Source organism: Pelodiscus sinensis, chromosome 5 (assembly GCF_052426305.1).
Source record: "Pelodiscus sinensis isolate ZL-2025 chromosome 5, ASM5242630v1, whole genome shotgun sequence".
In the NCBI taxonomy this organism is placed as follows: Eukaryota; Metazoa; Chordata; order Testudines; family Trionychidae; genus Pelodiscus; species Pelodiscus sinensis.
Genome location: NC_143056.1, coordinates 31,768,112 through 31,782,970, shown reverse-complemented (window position 1 = coordinate 31,782,970; position 14,859 = coordinate 31,768,112). Strand labels below are relative to the sequence as shown.

The 14,859-nt window shown below is 44.5% G+C and overlaps 1 protein-coding gene and 1 long non-coding RNA gene across 6 annotated transcripts in view; one reads left to right on the top strand and one right to left on the bottom strand.

Annotated features, from left to right (window-relative positions):
* The window catches only part of LOC112545659 (uncharacterized), a 104,512-nt gene extending 96,685 nt beyond the window's left edge, over positions 1-7,827 (top strand). For all 4 annotated transcript variants that reach the window (XR_012903328.2, XR_012903332.2, XR_012903330.2 and 1 more), the window contains 2 exons: positions 2,539-2,918; positions 4,313-7,827. This is a non-coding gene — a long non-coding RNA (uncharacterized LOC112545659). The remainder of the gene's footprint in view (positions 1-2,538; positions 2,919-4,312) is intronic.
* Positions 1-14,859, bottom strand: part of RPS6KA5 (ribosomal protein S6 kinase A5) — a 189,330-nt gene that overhangs the window by 59,141 nt on the left and 115,330 nt on the right. For both annotated transcript variants that reach the window (XM_089778385.1, XM_089778384.1), the window contains exon 7: positions 7,822-7,925. In XM_089778385.1, coding sequence (XP_089634511.1) covers positions 7,822-7,925 — 104 coding nt within the window. The remainder of the gene's footprint in view (positions 1-7,821; positions 7,926-14,859) is intronic.

Here is a 14,859-nt window from a genome sequence, read left to right as displayed (position 1 = left end):
TTGTCGCATGCAGTATATTGTATGACATATTATTGGTTTTGTTCTCTGTGCAATACACTATACACTAAACTGGAGAATAGACCTTCTCGGTAACTAACTTGTGAAGAAATATGAAAACCAAAAAATGCAATAAAATTCCTCAGATGAACTGCCTGAACAAACTACATCTTTCACATGAAAAATTCACCCAGCCAAAGTAATAACAACGACTGAGGTTGTTTTTAAAACACAAAACTACTGCACAACCTCCCGCAACACCCAGTATTTACCTTTCCTAACTGTTGCTCTTCCAATTGTGTTGCTGATGTCCACTTTATTTTAGATATGTGTGCTCCCATGTGCAAAGTTGTTGGAATTTTTTGTCTTCGAGGCTATTGTGCTTGCTGGAGTGCCACGCTCACATACTGCCATATGAGGTTATACCAGTTCTATGTCCTCAATTGCTTTTTCCAACAATTTCAACTGTGGGGTAGGAGAGCAGGTAATGGAATGGACACAAGCAACATACCTTGAACAACAACAATTCCAATGACGGGTAACTTTTTTGAATGCTTGCTCATGTTGATTCCTTTGTAGGTGATTCAGAAGCAGTACCTCTGAAGGAGGTTCACAGTCATGTCATTTGCAACACTGCTCTACTGAAACAAGCATGTCCCAGGCTTGGTAATTGCATAGCAGGATGTAAATATATGGATAGATGAGAATGTAGCAGATCTATAGATATCTCAAATTAGCACCTAGGCTTAAAAGGTTGCTGATGAGGCTGAATGGGCAGTTGCAATTGCCAGCAGTGGCATTTTTGCCTGTTTGTAGCAAAACCAGATGCAGGCAGTAATGCATGCTGAAATTCTTTGGGTGGATACAGAAATGTCCTTCATTCTGTTTAGTACAGTGACACAGAGCTTCACTAAATTACAGAACAGCTTTGTCCTTTCAGTATAAAAAGCTAGTGTTCTTCTGACATACTGTGCAGTCTATGGTTCTCATCAGACTTACGAGGTTTTGGAAAGAAAGATAAGTAAACATCCACCTTGGTATGAAACTGTGAAACTACCCTGGGTAGGAAAGCCAGATGGGGCTGCAGCTGAACCTTCTCATTACAGAACATTGTGTAGGACAACTCAGAGAAAAGAGCTCTAATCTCAGAGACTATATTGGCTGATGTTATCACCCCTAGAAATGAAATTTTGCATGAGAACATAAGGGAACAAGCAGATAACAGCTCAAATGGAGCGCCTGTGAGCCTTGAAAGCAAAAGGATCAGATCCCAGGGAGAGACAGGTGTCATGATCAGAAGGAGTGCTGAAAGCGACTAAGGGGTTAACTTGGGTACCTAGCAAAGGTGTCAGCTAGGGGAGGTTTGGACAATCAGCCAGTAACAATGCAGGTAGGAATTTCACACTGGAAAAGAGGGGTTTTTCTCTCTCAGGTATTGAGGGAGATGGGAGATGCTTTTCTCTCCAAGAACAGACTTCTTAAAATGTGTCAGTAGGGAAAAGTTTAGATAGTTCATCGGGGTTTATTGTTTTCCTTGTTTGGGGGTTTGGAAATCATGTCTTAGCTGGCTAATTGTTTTTCTCTTTTGTAACTAAGGATTATAACCCAGGGATTTTTCCTGAGTATCTATATCAAATGGTGACTTTTTCCATCTAGCCAATTTATTATGCTTGCAACTGTAGTTTTGTTTTGATAATACTTTTTTTTATTCTAATTAATCAGTATTGGTTGATTCTTGTGTCCTGGAAAGTCTGGCTGTGTGTATCTGCATGCCTCTGACTGAGGGGTCATCTACCAGAGACTGCCGCTTATTTTTTTCTTTTCTTTTTCAAGCACTTTTGGGGAAAAAGAGCTTGGGGTACCTCTGGGGTTGGTTTCAAGTGTCTACCCTGTTTGTGTTATTTTGGGGATTAAAAGCACTTGATGGTGGCAGCAAGGCCCCCAAAATCTGGATGTTAGGATTTTGTGGGGGAATTTTTTTGTACCAGTGCCTGTAGAGTCAAGGTTTTGGAGTGCTCTTGGAGGCCCCCAACTTCTGCATTCATAGTGCCAGAGTAGGGAACAGCCTTGACATGGGGTCATGGATCCGAGGATAGAGCCAATCCTGACCTTTTATAAACTGGACCATCATGCCATGAGCAAAGGCTGACATCCTTTGAAACAGAGAGTGGGAGGTCAAAATGACTGGACCTTGGTTGAAGAAAGGGACAGGTCCTGGAGTTTGATGTAAACACATAAAGCATTTCCAGTTGGCCAGGAAGGATGCCTTAGTGGAAGGCTTCCTTCTGGCCACCAGAACCTGTTGGACATGGGCCAAGCACTCATGCTTCTCTGAATTCTGTGTTGCAGCAACCAAGCCATCAGGTAAAGTGCAATTAGAGCCTGCCATGGTTCTGGGACAACAAGTCCTACCAGAGAGGCAAGCTGCAATGGGACTGCCACTGAGAGGTCCAGCAACATCCCAAATAAGTGTTGTTGAGGCCAAGCTGGAGCCATCAGGATTATCCTCAGCTTGTCCTGTTTGTTTTTTATTCTGTACAGAAGTTTCACTAGTGGGAAGATATACAGAAGGGACCCTGACCACGGGAGCAAAAAGGCATTGGACACAGAGCCTCTGTCAATCGAATCAAGCAAAATATGTGGCACTTCCTGTTCTCCCTGGACAACAACGAGTTTACCTGGGGAGCTCCAGATGGACTGATCAGTTGTGACAAGACGAGAAAGTCTTCATGAGGCAATCTGCCAATGTGCTCTTGACTCCAGGAAGATAAATGGTCATGAGATGAATGGCATGCTCCACACAGAAGCCTCACAGCCAGAGAGCTCCTTGACAAAGGGCTGATGACGGGAATCCATCTTATTTGTTGATGTAAAACACTGCAGTGGTTTGCCCGTCAGGATCTGTACACTCTGCCACTCAGGTGAGTCAGGAAAGCCTAGCTGGACAAGCAAACTACTCTGAGCTCTCTGCCATTTCTGTGGAAGGAGTGATTCTGCATGGTGAGATTGCCCAGGTGGACTCCAGACCCTGAGTCCAAAGTTTTAGAGACCAGGGTCATTGATGAGGACAAGACTATGATGTGTAGTCCAATACCAGTCTGGGGTCCAGCCACCATTTCAGTGACAATCATATGTGGTTTGGCATCCTGACCATGCAGTCTAGATTGTGTCTGGCCCCAATGGCACTAAGGACTATCCCTGTGAACTCTGGTGCTTAGTATTAGAGTCTATTTCTGTTAGCTTATTTAGATCATGACAGGTAGAACGTTCCAGATTGGGGCTCCTGATCCCCCAATCTTCCCTTGATGAGCCAGTTATCAAGATACGGATAAACCTGATGCCTCAGGTTAGCAGACACTGGCACCATGCACTTTGTCAATGCTCTTAGCAGTGGTTCCCAACACGGTGCCCAGGGGCGCCATGGCACCTGCCGGGGCATTTATGTGTGCCTGCTGAGTGACCAGGGCTGACCCAAGCCATTCTTGCGCCCTGGGCCCTGGGCGCCCAGTGCATGCGCGGCCCCCGTCCCGGGCACGCGACGCATGTGCGTCCCCCACCCCCAGACACGTGGCACATGCACAGTCCCTGCCCCTGGGCATGCAGTGCATGCGCAGCCCCGCCCCCGGGTGCCCAGCAACCCCAAAAGATAGGGGACCACTGTTCTTATGGACAATGAAAGTCCAAGGGGTAATGCATGATTTGGAAATGGTGCAGACTCACACAAAATGGAGAAACTATCTGTACTCTTGGAAAATGGGAGATGTGAAAGTATGTGTCCTTCAAGTCAAGGGCAACATATCAGTCTCCTGGATCCAGGGAGGGAATCGTGGATCCTGTGGATACCATGCAAAACTTCAACTTCTTGAGATGTTTGTTGAGGCATCACAGGTCCAGAAAGGCTACCATTTCGCTTTCACAATTAGAAAATCAGGAGTAAAGCCCTTTTTCCCTTAGTTCCCAACAGACTTCCTCTACAGCTATAGGAAGTTTTCCACCTCCTAAATGAGGCACTGCTCATGAGAAGGATTCCTAAAGAGGGACAGGAAAGACGGAGAGGAGGAAGGGATGGTCAAAAACTGCAAAGATTATATATTGAGCAGATAATGGTCTGAGGTTACTCACAACCATGCCAACTAGAAGGCTATGGTTGAAGAAAAAACAGGAAAGTGGATCCTGAGATCTGGCTGACTTTGTCCTTTAGTGCACCATCAAAGTGCCTGGCTCTCGTCCCGTTGGTGTCTCAAAGGCCAGCTGGGCAAGTGAGAGGAGAAGGGATGATGACATTTAAACTCTCTGTTCCTCTTTCTTCCTGTAGGCACCTGCCAAGGAGGCCCCCAGGACTTAGGAGATGGAGGTGGCCAGAACTGCTTTCTTGTCAGTTGTGGTGTGTGAAGACCCAGGAAGCATAGAATGGCTCAGAATTATTTATGGTTGTGCACTTTTGTATCCATTAACACTGAGAAGAGCCCTGTACCCTCAAATGGAAAGTACTAGATAAGAGGATGGCATTTCCTGGAACAGACCTAAGCACTGTAGCTAGGAACTCCACTTCATCTCCACCACCCATGCAACAACTCTGGCTGCTAAGTCTGCAGTATTTCAGGCCATCTGGAGAGAGCCCCATGAACTCTTCCAGAACCATGGCAAAACTCTTGACTGAAGTCCTGTTGGAGGTCCACTGTAAACTTGTGAAGGGAGTCCCACAGATTACACCTCCCCAATAAAACCTGGTGGTTGGACACCCAAAATTGTGGACTGTACATTCAATAATTATTTCTCCTACATAGGGCCATTCTCCTAGCATATATATTCTTAGGTTTAGTGCTCACCTGTCCCTGCCTCCCCTTTCATTGGCTGATGATACAACTACAAACTCAGTGGGGCATGTCGGTACAGAAGAACTCAAATCTCTTTAAGGTCCTTTATATAATACTTATTTTCTGCCCATTTGGAAGTGGGTGGAATAAGATGAGAGATTTGCCACAGCAGCTCAGCAATCTTGAGAAGCCCTTCCTGGACCAGCAGCACAACCTGTGTTAAGGATGCAACCAATAGCATCTGCTCTGCCAGATCCTTGACTTCCATGTTTAGGCTGGAAGCCACCCTTTTGAGGAAGGCCTGGTGCTCCAAGTCAGTGGGAAGGCTGGCATGGGAAAGGCATGACACTCCCTTGTCCTGTGACAAAGATGGAGAGAGGGGTTGGGGCATCCTCCCCTTCTGGGGATAGCTCCCAAGGTATTGGCACCCGCTCTCTTACCTTCACGTTGGAGTCCATACCATGCTCCAAGCCTGGTGCCAGTGGGGCAAAGAGAAGAGAAGTGAAGTGAATATGGTATGCCCCAAGAGTTTCAATAAGGCCCCTTGCCCAGCTGCCACACCACATGCTGGTCTCTGAAGCCAAAGGAGATTGGAGCTTCCTTGATAAACGACTGAACTCTGTCTCTGACTCAAATGATTCACCTTCTAGGGACCAGAGTGAGGCCATGGAGACTTGCATCTGGCAGTTTCACCACGGGGAACCACACTTTTCAAAGAGTGGTGCTGAGGTGACAGACACTGGTGCTATGGGAGTGATTGGTCCTCAGCCAGTGGAGACTGACACATTGAGGGTCATATGAGTGATGGGATCTGTGCTGAGGCATTTGCTGGTAAGAGGTTAGCCGCTGTAAGGAATACGAAGACCAGTGCATTCAATCAGACAATCCACACCTTGTTGAAGACTACCCATGTAATGATGGGAGAATTATGCCTCTGTTCTGAGAACCAGCTGTACTTCACTGCTCTTTGGGGTGGCTCCATGACTGGGTTGTCATTGGTTGTGGGTTCTTAGCCACATCTGATGTCAGGTAAAGCACAGGCAGCACTGGAAGTTCCATCAGGACCCTAGCCACCTGAAAAGCCTTAGACATTGAAGGTACTGGAAGATCCCAGGGGTCAGAGGCAGATCCACAGGTAGGCTAGGGGGTCCAGCCAGAGTGACATCTTGTAGCTTGAGGGTGGGTACATAGCCTGATGAGGGTCCTTTGCCTAAAAGCCCCTTCCCCTTAGCAAGCCGCATTGTTTCTCTTGCTGCTTCTTGGGAACAGTGCAGGGAGGAACCCGGTGCCAGCCAGGTACTCCAGACTAATGTAAAGGTGCTGGGCACAGAGTCAGAGTGTGAGAGCTTTATCACTGGTTGAAGAATAACCTCCATGAGGAGGCCCTTTAAGTGGATGTCCCACTCTTTCTGAGTCCTGGAATAAAAGTGTTTACAAATTCTGCACTTCTCCTTTATGTGCAACTCTCTAGCACTTCAAGCAGCTATTGTAGAGATCACTAACAGGCATAGGCCTATTGCAAGCCGAACATAGTTTGAAGTTTGGAGAAATAGGCATGCCTCACTTCAGGACAAAATTCATGCTTTAACTACCTAAACCAGGCATGGCCAACCCATGGCTCTCCCCTGGCGGCTTGCAAGGCTGCCTCCGCACCTCTGAGAACAGCCCTTGCCTCCCCCGTGCTCACTGGGGTAGGGGAGCTGCCCAGTGCTTCCAATATGGTGGTGGCCGAAGGGACCCCGCTGAGGCCAAAAAGATAGAAACGCGCTTCTCAAAGGGGCAGGCTTTTTTTTTTTTGCTCTACAATTTTTCCCTAGCTCTTTGCACCGGATCCACTAATATCTTGGCTCTTCGTCCGGAACAGGTTGGCCACCCCCGAACTAAACTAACAAATAGCACTTAATTAGCACTGTCAGCTCTCTGAGAACACAGTACAAAGAAGCCAGTTAATTGGCTGTAAGATTCTCTATCACATTTGTAAAGCAAGAGGAAGGTTCTCCAACTGTCACAGGCAATAAGAAGGAACTGAAAAGCACATAGTGCTGACACCGCCTCACATACCAACACATGAGCATGGCACTCCAGAGGGCACCAAAACTGGTTCTACAGACACTGCTAGAGCAAAAAATTCAAAAAGCTGTGCACCTGCGGCCACGCACATCTAGAAAGCAACCAATATAAGAAGAAAAATTATAGTTTCAGGGAGCATACAGGCCTAATACAATATATGATAAGGGAATTGATGCCCTTTAACTTTTCCTTTAACTCAAATGCAGATATTGATAACTAGGACTGGTCAGAACACAGATTTCCATTTCACAGGGAAAAAGGTTTTGAGTGAAAAGAACAGCTTTAAATCAAACTGAAATGTCAAAAAATTCCTTTGAAATTACATGTCTAAAACTTTTATTTCAAATCAACTGAAATACTTTGCTTTCATAAAATGTCAAAAATAAAACACTTTGATGTTTATAATATTTAATTTTACAAATTGGTTATGAAAGTGGTATGCTAACTGGAAAAAGTGGTTTTCTAATTGGTGTTGGTGGTTTGGTAACTGATACTTGGTTTATTCTACTGGAATTTATAACAGGTATTCTAAGTGGTAATTGGTTTAATAACTGGTAATTGTGGTACTGAAGTTGGTGTAATATAAATATAAAAATGAAATAATGATCTGGTAGAGCATTTTCCCTAATGTTAAGTGCCTGCATTTGTTTATATATGAAAGAACAGGCCTGTGCATATTTTACATGTATGCATGCATACACATATACATACATGAATGTATTAAAATCATATACTATATATATTCATATTAACACACAGAATGTTTTATCATCTGCTCCTTTCATTTGAGAGATATGGTGGCTGAGATAATTTTTTTATTAGACAAGCTTGTCTCTCTCAGAAATAGAATTTGGACCAATAAAAGAAATTATCCTACCATGTGATACTGTAATAATTTTCTGTGAGAAAACATATACTTTATTATTTCATAACTTACTTAGAAATCTCAGCTTGGGAATTTTTCTCTCCATCAACTGTAAAAGGTGATGCTCCAGTTAATAGCTCATACATAAGAACACCAAGACTCCACCAATCTACAGCCTATAAAAGAAAAATTATATATTGTACTTCAAGAAGCACGTTACAAAAATAAAACATTAATCCTAGGAAATAGCTGCCAAAAGAGAATGAGGTTGCAGATTAACAACACAAAGGCAGTGTGATGTTGATAGTACATAATTAAAGTATTGTAATTATACTGAAATAGTGTGGAAAATGTTTAACTTACACACACGTATACAGGCGTTTCCCCAGTTGTATATATTAGAAACTACGAAATCATTAAATCATAGAAATGTAGGACTAGAATGGACCAGTAGGTCATCTACTGCAATTTCCTACCCTGAGCAAAGACTAAATATTATCTAGACCATACCGACAGGCCTTTGTCTTACCTTTTCTTAATAACCTCCAGTGATGATTTCACAACGTCCCCAAGTAATTTGTTAAGGTGCTCAGCTACCCTTAAAGTTAGAAACTTTACCCCAATGTCTAACTTTAATCTACCTTGCTTCAATATAATCCCACTACTGTTTGTCCTGTGCTTAGTGGCTATGGGAAACTGTTTATCATCCTCTCTCTTTTTACATGAAGACTTGTATATCTCCCCTCAGTCTTTTCTTCTCCAGACTAAACAAACACAGTGTTTTCAACCTTTCCTTACAGCTCATTAAGCTGGGGTATATGCCTCACCCACTCAAACAGCCAAAGTTGGGGATGGGCCTGGCTTAGGACTCTTAATGGGAAAACTACCTACATGGCTGTAAGAGTGACATAGGCAGGGCATGGTAGAAATGTAGCCGTGTTAGTCTGGTGCAGCTGAAACAAAAAACAGGACTGTGTAGCACTTTAAAGACTAACAAGATGGTCTTAGTCTTTAAAGTGCTACACAGTCCTGTTTTTCATAGGCAGGGCAGTGAGCATGAGGACTAACCGATGCAGATATACAGAGGAATGTTGAAAGACTCCCCCAGAAGAGGGAACCACAGTGTGACCTGGCAAGAGGGCTGACTCTCTGCCACTCAGAGATAGAAGTTGCAATGATGAAAGAGAAGAAAGGGGGCACAACCAGCTAGAGCTATCCCCAGAATCAACAGAATGAGGAATCATCAAGCAGTAAGTAGAGGACACTATGATAGCACATTAGAGAATGTGGGCATGATAGTATCTCTGATGCAAGGCTTCAGTGATAGGGTACACGTCATGCACAGTGAAAGAGAAGGAGTTAGACAGAGACACTAAGGCAGACAAACGTGGACAAAGGAGGGGATGAGGGGCCATAGGCAAGAAATTAAAATGGAGATGCCAATAATACAGGCTTTTTATTTTGATGAAGAAGTTATCCTCACCAGGGTGCATGCCAAAGTTGCTGCCCTCAGAGGACCTGATAAGTACCAGGAGCAAGCCCATGAGATATTGGAAAATCAGCAGGGCCTGTGTGAGGCCCAAGTATAACTACAAGACTATCTGGTGAGGGTAACTTATCAACAGTAGCAGTTATATAAAATCATATAAGATGGAAGCAGGAGAGGTCAAAATGGCCAGGAATGGCAAAGGCATGCCATGAGCGCAAAGAACTGCACTTGATGACCTCTTGAAGTCCCTTCCAGTTTTAGTGTTCTATGATTCTATGACTAGAGGGCCAGAGACCCAACCTATATGGTGTTATGGCTATGATTTGATCTCCAAGGTCCTTCCAAGTTAAATTGAAGAAATTGGGCATTCTAATATTCATAGAGAATCCAGTGTTCATAATGGGGAAAAGTAGAAGCTGACCGGTATGGTGATTCTTGTCTCTTGATTTAAGCAAACATCTTTCGGGGGTGGAAAGGGGTGGATCTTTAAAACAGAAAAAGGGGTGTTTGCAACAGTGTGACTTGATTTTCAAAAACACTTAACAGCAAGAAAATTTAAGAGCACATCTCATTATTATAAATATGCTAGAATAATGGCCCTCAAAAACTGTTTACCTAAAATTAAAGCTTCAATAAATTTTAGCTTCGTTTTCCAAAATCTGTTTTCACGTCATTGATACACGCTGGGTAGTAACTTGAGATACACATTCTAATAAGCATCATTTAGAAAATAGTTGTGAGATGATGTGAACCAAGTTTGGATATTTGATTTCTCCCACCCCCTCCAATCCTGGGTTAGGTGATCTGGAAACAGGCAGAATCTCATAGGAGGCAATATGGACATCAGTGGAAGTTCTGAGAACCTGAACTATTTGGGACAATAGAATGATAGGAGGATGGTGGCTCTGTCATAATGGATTTTTCCTCCAACTTGCAGTAGGAGGTGGATAGGAGGGAAGGTGTATCTGAGGCAGTCTGTCTAGGAAAGCATCAGGCTTAGAATCATGACATATGACACCCCGTTTGTCTTGTACACAAAGAAGTTCCCTGAGTGCCCGATACTGTGACTATCTTCAGTAAGACTGCTGTATGAGAAAGTTACTCACCTTAGTGCAGTAAAAGCGATTCTTTGAGATGTGTGTCCCCATAGGTGCTCCACTATAGGTGTCGGGTTGTCCCACTGCAACAGATCAGAGTCTTCATTAGTAGTGGTTGGCCGGACCACATATGAGCGGTGTAGGCTTCGCACCATTCACGCCCTTTTGATCTCTCACACAGTCTGGCTCCTGCCAGTTCCTCGAGTCCACCCCAGTATCTGAAAGATACAATAAGAGACTCCAAAGCGGGGAGGAGGGCAGGTAGTGGAGCACCCATGGGGACACACATCTCAAAGAACTCGTTACTGCACCCAGGTGAATAAGTTCCTCTTCTTCGAGTAGTAGTATTCCTGTGAGTGCTCCACTGTTGGTGAATGTGTAGCAGTATCTGAATATAAGGAAGGCAGGTAACTGAGTCATGGTTTAGTCACAGTTGAGAGCATGGCAGAGGCCACCGCAGTATCAACAGATGAGGTGCGAGAGATTGAGTAATGTTTCATGAAGATATCGTTGGTATCTCGACAAATGTCTTCGAGAGGAACTCCATGAAGAAAGACTGTAGAGGTTGCTACAACTCTCATAGAATGTGCCCTAGGTGTCTCTGGCAGTGGTTTATTTCGTATGGCATAGCACTTTTGAATGCAAGTAACAATAAGTCTTGAGATCCGTTGAGATGAAGGGGGTTCGCCCCTGCAATGTTCTGCCACTGAAATTAGTAGTCAATCTGATTTACAAAAGGTTCGAGTTCTATCTATATAGAAGGCAAGTGATCTACGCACATCTAGTCAGTGAAGCAGGGCCTCACGACTACTCGTGTATGGTCTCGGGTAGAAAGATGGAAGCACAATCGGCTCCTTTATGTGGAAGGCTGAGCAAGCCTAAGGGATGAAATATGGATGTAGGCGCAATATGACTTTGTCCTTACTGAAGATGGTATATGGTGGCACTACCATTAGGGCTACTATTTCTCCAATTCTGCGTGAAATGTAACTTTGAATATCATACTTGACAGCGGAGCGGTTGCTAGCGGCTCGAAGGGGTCATGGGTAAGAGCATCTAGAACCAACTCCAAGTTCCATGCAGGTGGTGGTAGTCTACATGGAGGGTATGGATTGGAGAGGCCTTTGAGGAACCTCCTGATGATAGGGAGTGCAAACACCGAAGAACCATCAACTGAGCTGTGGAACACAGTGATTGCTTCTAAGTGTACTTTCAAAGGATAGTACTAATCCTGTTTCTTTCAGTAGCAGGATATAACCCAAAATGACGTATAAGGGTGCCATGCATGGATCTATACTCTTTCCAGAGCACTGGGATAGGAACCTGCGCCTTGACGGCAAGTGGGTCAAGTGGATTGTTTTCTGCTATGCAATAGCACATTTCTCACTTTCTTCGAACAGTGGAGTTTTCCTTCCTGGAACCAAAAATGAACCAAGCTGTCAACTGTAGTGTATGGGGTTGAGAGTGAACTAGAGTCCGGATGTTCTGGGTTAGATTGCGATGTCTGGGGAGGTGATAGGGTGATTGAGGAGATATTTGATACAAATAGGGGAACCACGTTTGTCGTGCCCAGAATGGGGCTATAAGACTCTCTGTTGCATCGTATCTATTGATTTTCTCAAGAACTCTGGGAATGAATGAAGTAGGAGGAAAAGCGTACAATAGGGGACCTCTCCAATAGAGGAGTAAGGCATCCCCTAGAGATCCATGACGGATGCTGGCTCTGGACCAATACTGTTGCCATTTCGTATTCTCGAAGGAGGCGAAAGGGTCTATTTGTGGATGACCCTATCGATTGAAAATAGGCTGGAAAACATGTTGATGAAGTTCCCACTCGTGTTCCCACTCCCACAATGTTGGTCCCGGGTAAGTACGAAGCTGTCAAGGTAATTCCATTGTAGATGCACCAATTCCATAGTCAAAACACCTCAGTGTACAGGGAACGGGCACCCCCATCTCAATTTATATAGTACATTGTGGATACATTGTTGGTAAGTATCCTGATTGTGGCTCCTCAGATGTGCGTAAGAAAATGCCTGCATGAATTTGCAACTGCCCTCAATTCCAATATGTTGATGTGTAAGGTAGACTCCCTGGTCATCCATAGACCTTGGACAGACATATCGCCCATATGGGCTCCCCATCCCTTGAGGGAAGCATTGGTAGTGATCTGTGTGGTAGGCTGACCCTGATTGAATGGGACTCCTACAAGTAAGTTGTTTGGTTCGGTCCACCATTTCAGAGATGCTAGAACATCGGTAGGTGGAGACACTTGCTTACCGCTTCCGGTGGCTGTAAATGGAAGCAAGCCAGTGTTGAAGGTAGCGAAAGTGGAGCCTCGCATGAGCAACCACATAAGTTGTAATTGCCATATGGCACATGAGTTGGAGACAGGTAAGTATTGATACTCTGGAGCTGTTTGTGAGTGCAAGTACCAGGTCTTGGATTGCTTGGAATTGTGATGGTTGGTACACCCTTGCCATGGTGGAGTCCAGTTGGGCTCCAATGAATCCCTTATATTTAGGTATAAGCATTGATTTCTGTTCATTAACAATAAGACCTACGAGGCTGAATGTCTGTCTGGTTATGGATAGCATACGGAGCATATCCGTAGAGGTTGGAACTTTTATTAGACAGTTGTCCAGATAAGGAAAAATCATAATCCGTTGTCGATGCAGGTATACCATGATGACAGCTAGCGTTTTAGAAAATACCCTGGATGCTGATGAAAGGCTGAATGGCAGGACGTGGAACTGATAGAGGTCCAATCCAACCACAAAGCGTAGAAATCGTCTGCGCACCAGGTGTATAGTGATATGAAAATAGGCGTCTTACAGGTCGAGGGCTGCAAACTAGTCCCCCTGTTCTAATGCTGAGATAATGGATGCTAGAGTCACCATCTTGAATCGTTGTTTCCGAAGATATTGGTTCAATCTGTGGAGGTCTAGAATAGGTCTCCAGCAATCAGTCTTTTTTGCTGTGGGAATACAGTGGGAATAGAAGCCCCTACCTCTGAAGTCTTCCGGTACCGTTTCTACTGTTCTGATGTTTAGAAGACAGTGGACCTCCTTTTTTCAGTAGATCCTCGTCAGAAGGGTCCCTGAAGAGGTACAGGGATGATGGGGAGCTAGGAAGTAGGGCTATAAATGGAGGGTGTAGCCTGATATTACGATCTCTAGGACCCAACAATCTGATGTGATGGCGGGCCAATGACAGTAAAATGGCCTGAGCCAATGGTGAAAGGTTGGGGTACAGTGATCATGGTGACCCAGCACAGGGAGGTCCTATACGCCTTCGATCTGGAAGTCAGACCTGTTATTTGTTTGTCTGCTGGTTTGGGTTACAGCGGTTCTGAGGCCTTCCCTTTTGGGGCCATTGTCTTGGCCTGGATTAGTCGAAAGGCTGTTGTTGGTATCTTGGGTATGAAAAGTTTCGATGTCTTCGGTATGCTACATACTGTCTACGTAGGTAAGGTGGGTTGTGCATACCCTGGTACAGAGGGTAGTTCTCGAGTCCTTACTGGAATGTAAGACCTCATCTGTCTTTCCAGAGAATAATTTTTCTTTATCAAATGGGAGGTCTGCCACTTCTGTTTGTAATTCATGCAGAACTACAGATTTCAGAAGCCAAAAAGCCCTTCTCATGACTACGGATGTCGCCGTGGCCTGAGCTGCTGTGTCAGCTATACTAATGGCTATCTGGAGAGAGGCTCTTGATGAGGCATATTCCTCTTGCATGACTGATTTTAGTATTGGTCTCTTTTAATCTGGTAACTCTTCAATAAAGGAAGTAAGCTTATTATAGTTATCAAAGTTATGATTGGAAAGTAAGGCTGCATAATTAGCTATTCAGAGGAGCAGAGATGATGATGAGTAAATCTTATGCTCAAAGATGTCTAGTCACTTACTCTCCTTATCTGCAGAAATATTTTTATATTCCTCTGTCTCAGATATTTGTCCCTCCTTGGGGTCAGATTGCTGAGGTACTGGTTGGGAGTTTGAGGGGGACATTATAGCCACCCATCTATGTAGCGTGGGAGAGGCTAATATCTACATACAGGTGGATGTTCCAGGCAGCAAAGTAGATGGTAAACTTGTCATTGGTGATGGTACCGCATTGACCAGTGAGCGGGATAGTCGTAATGATATGCATGCCAGTGTTATTGGTATTCCCATTTGTTCGGACAGTGGTATCGAGATGGAAATATGCTAATCTGGCCTTCATGATGGTGTGTATGAGGAGAAAGTACTGGAGAATGTAGCAACCTAAGAGATCCCCTTGAAGATGGGGGAGGTGATAGAGAACTGCATCTCTGGTATGGTTGCTGGGGTACAGGAGAAAAGGTGGAAACCAGTCTGTAATGCCTGTCATGTCTGACAACAGTAGTTCGTATTAGAGGTGAATGTAGTGTAGGCGACGGTGATGATGGAGTCAGTGAAAACGCAAGAGGCTCTGGACTGACATCACATGTTCTTTCCGATTTGTGAGTTGTTTTCCGCGGTGCCAGGGGGCAACTGGCTCACC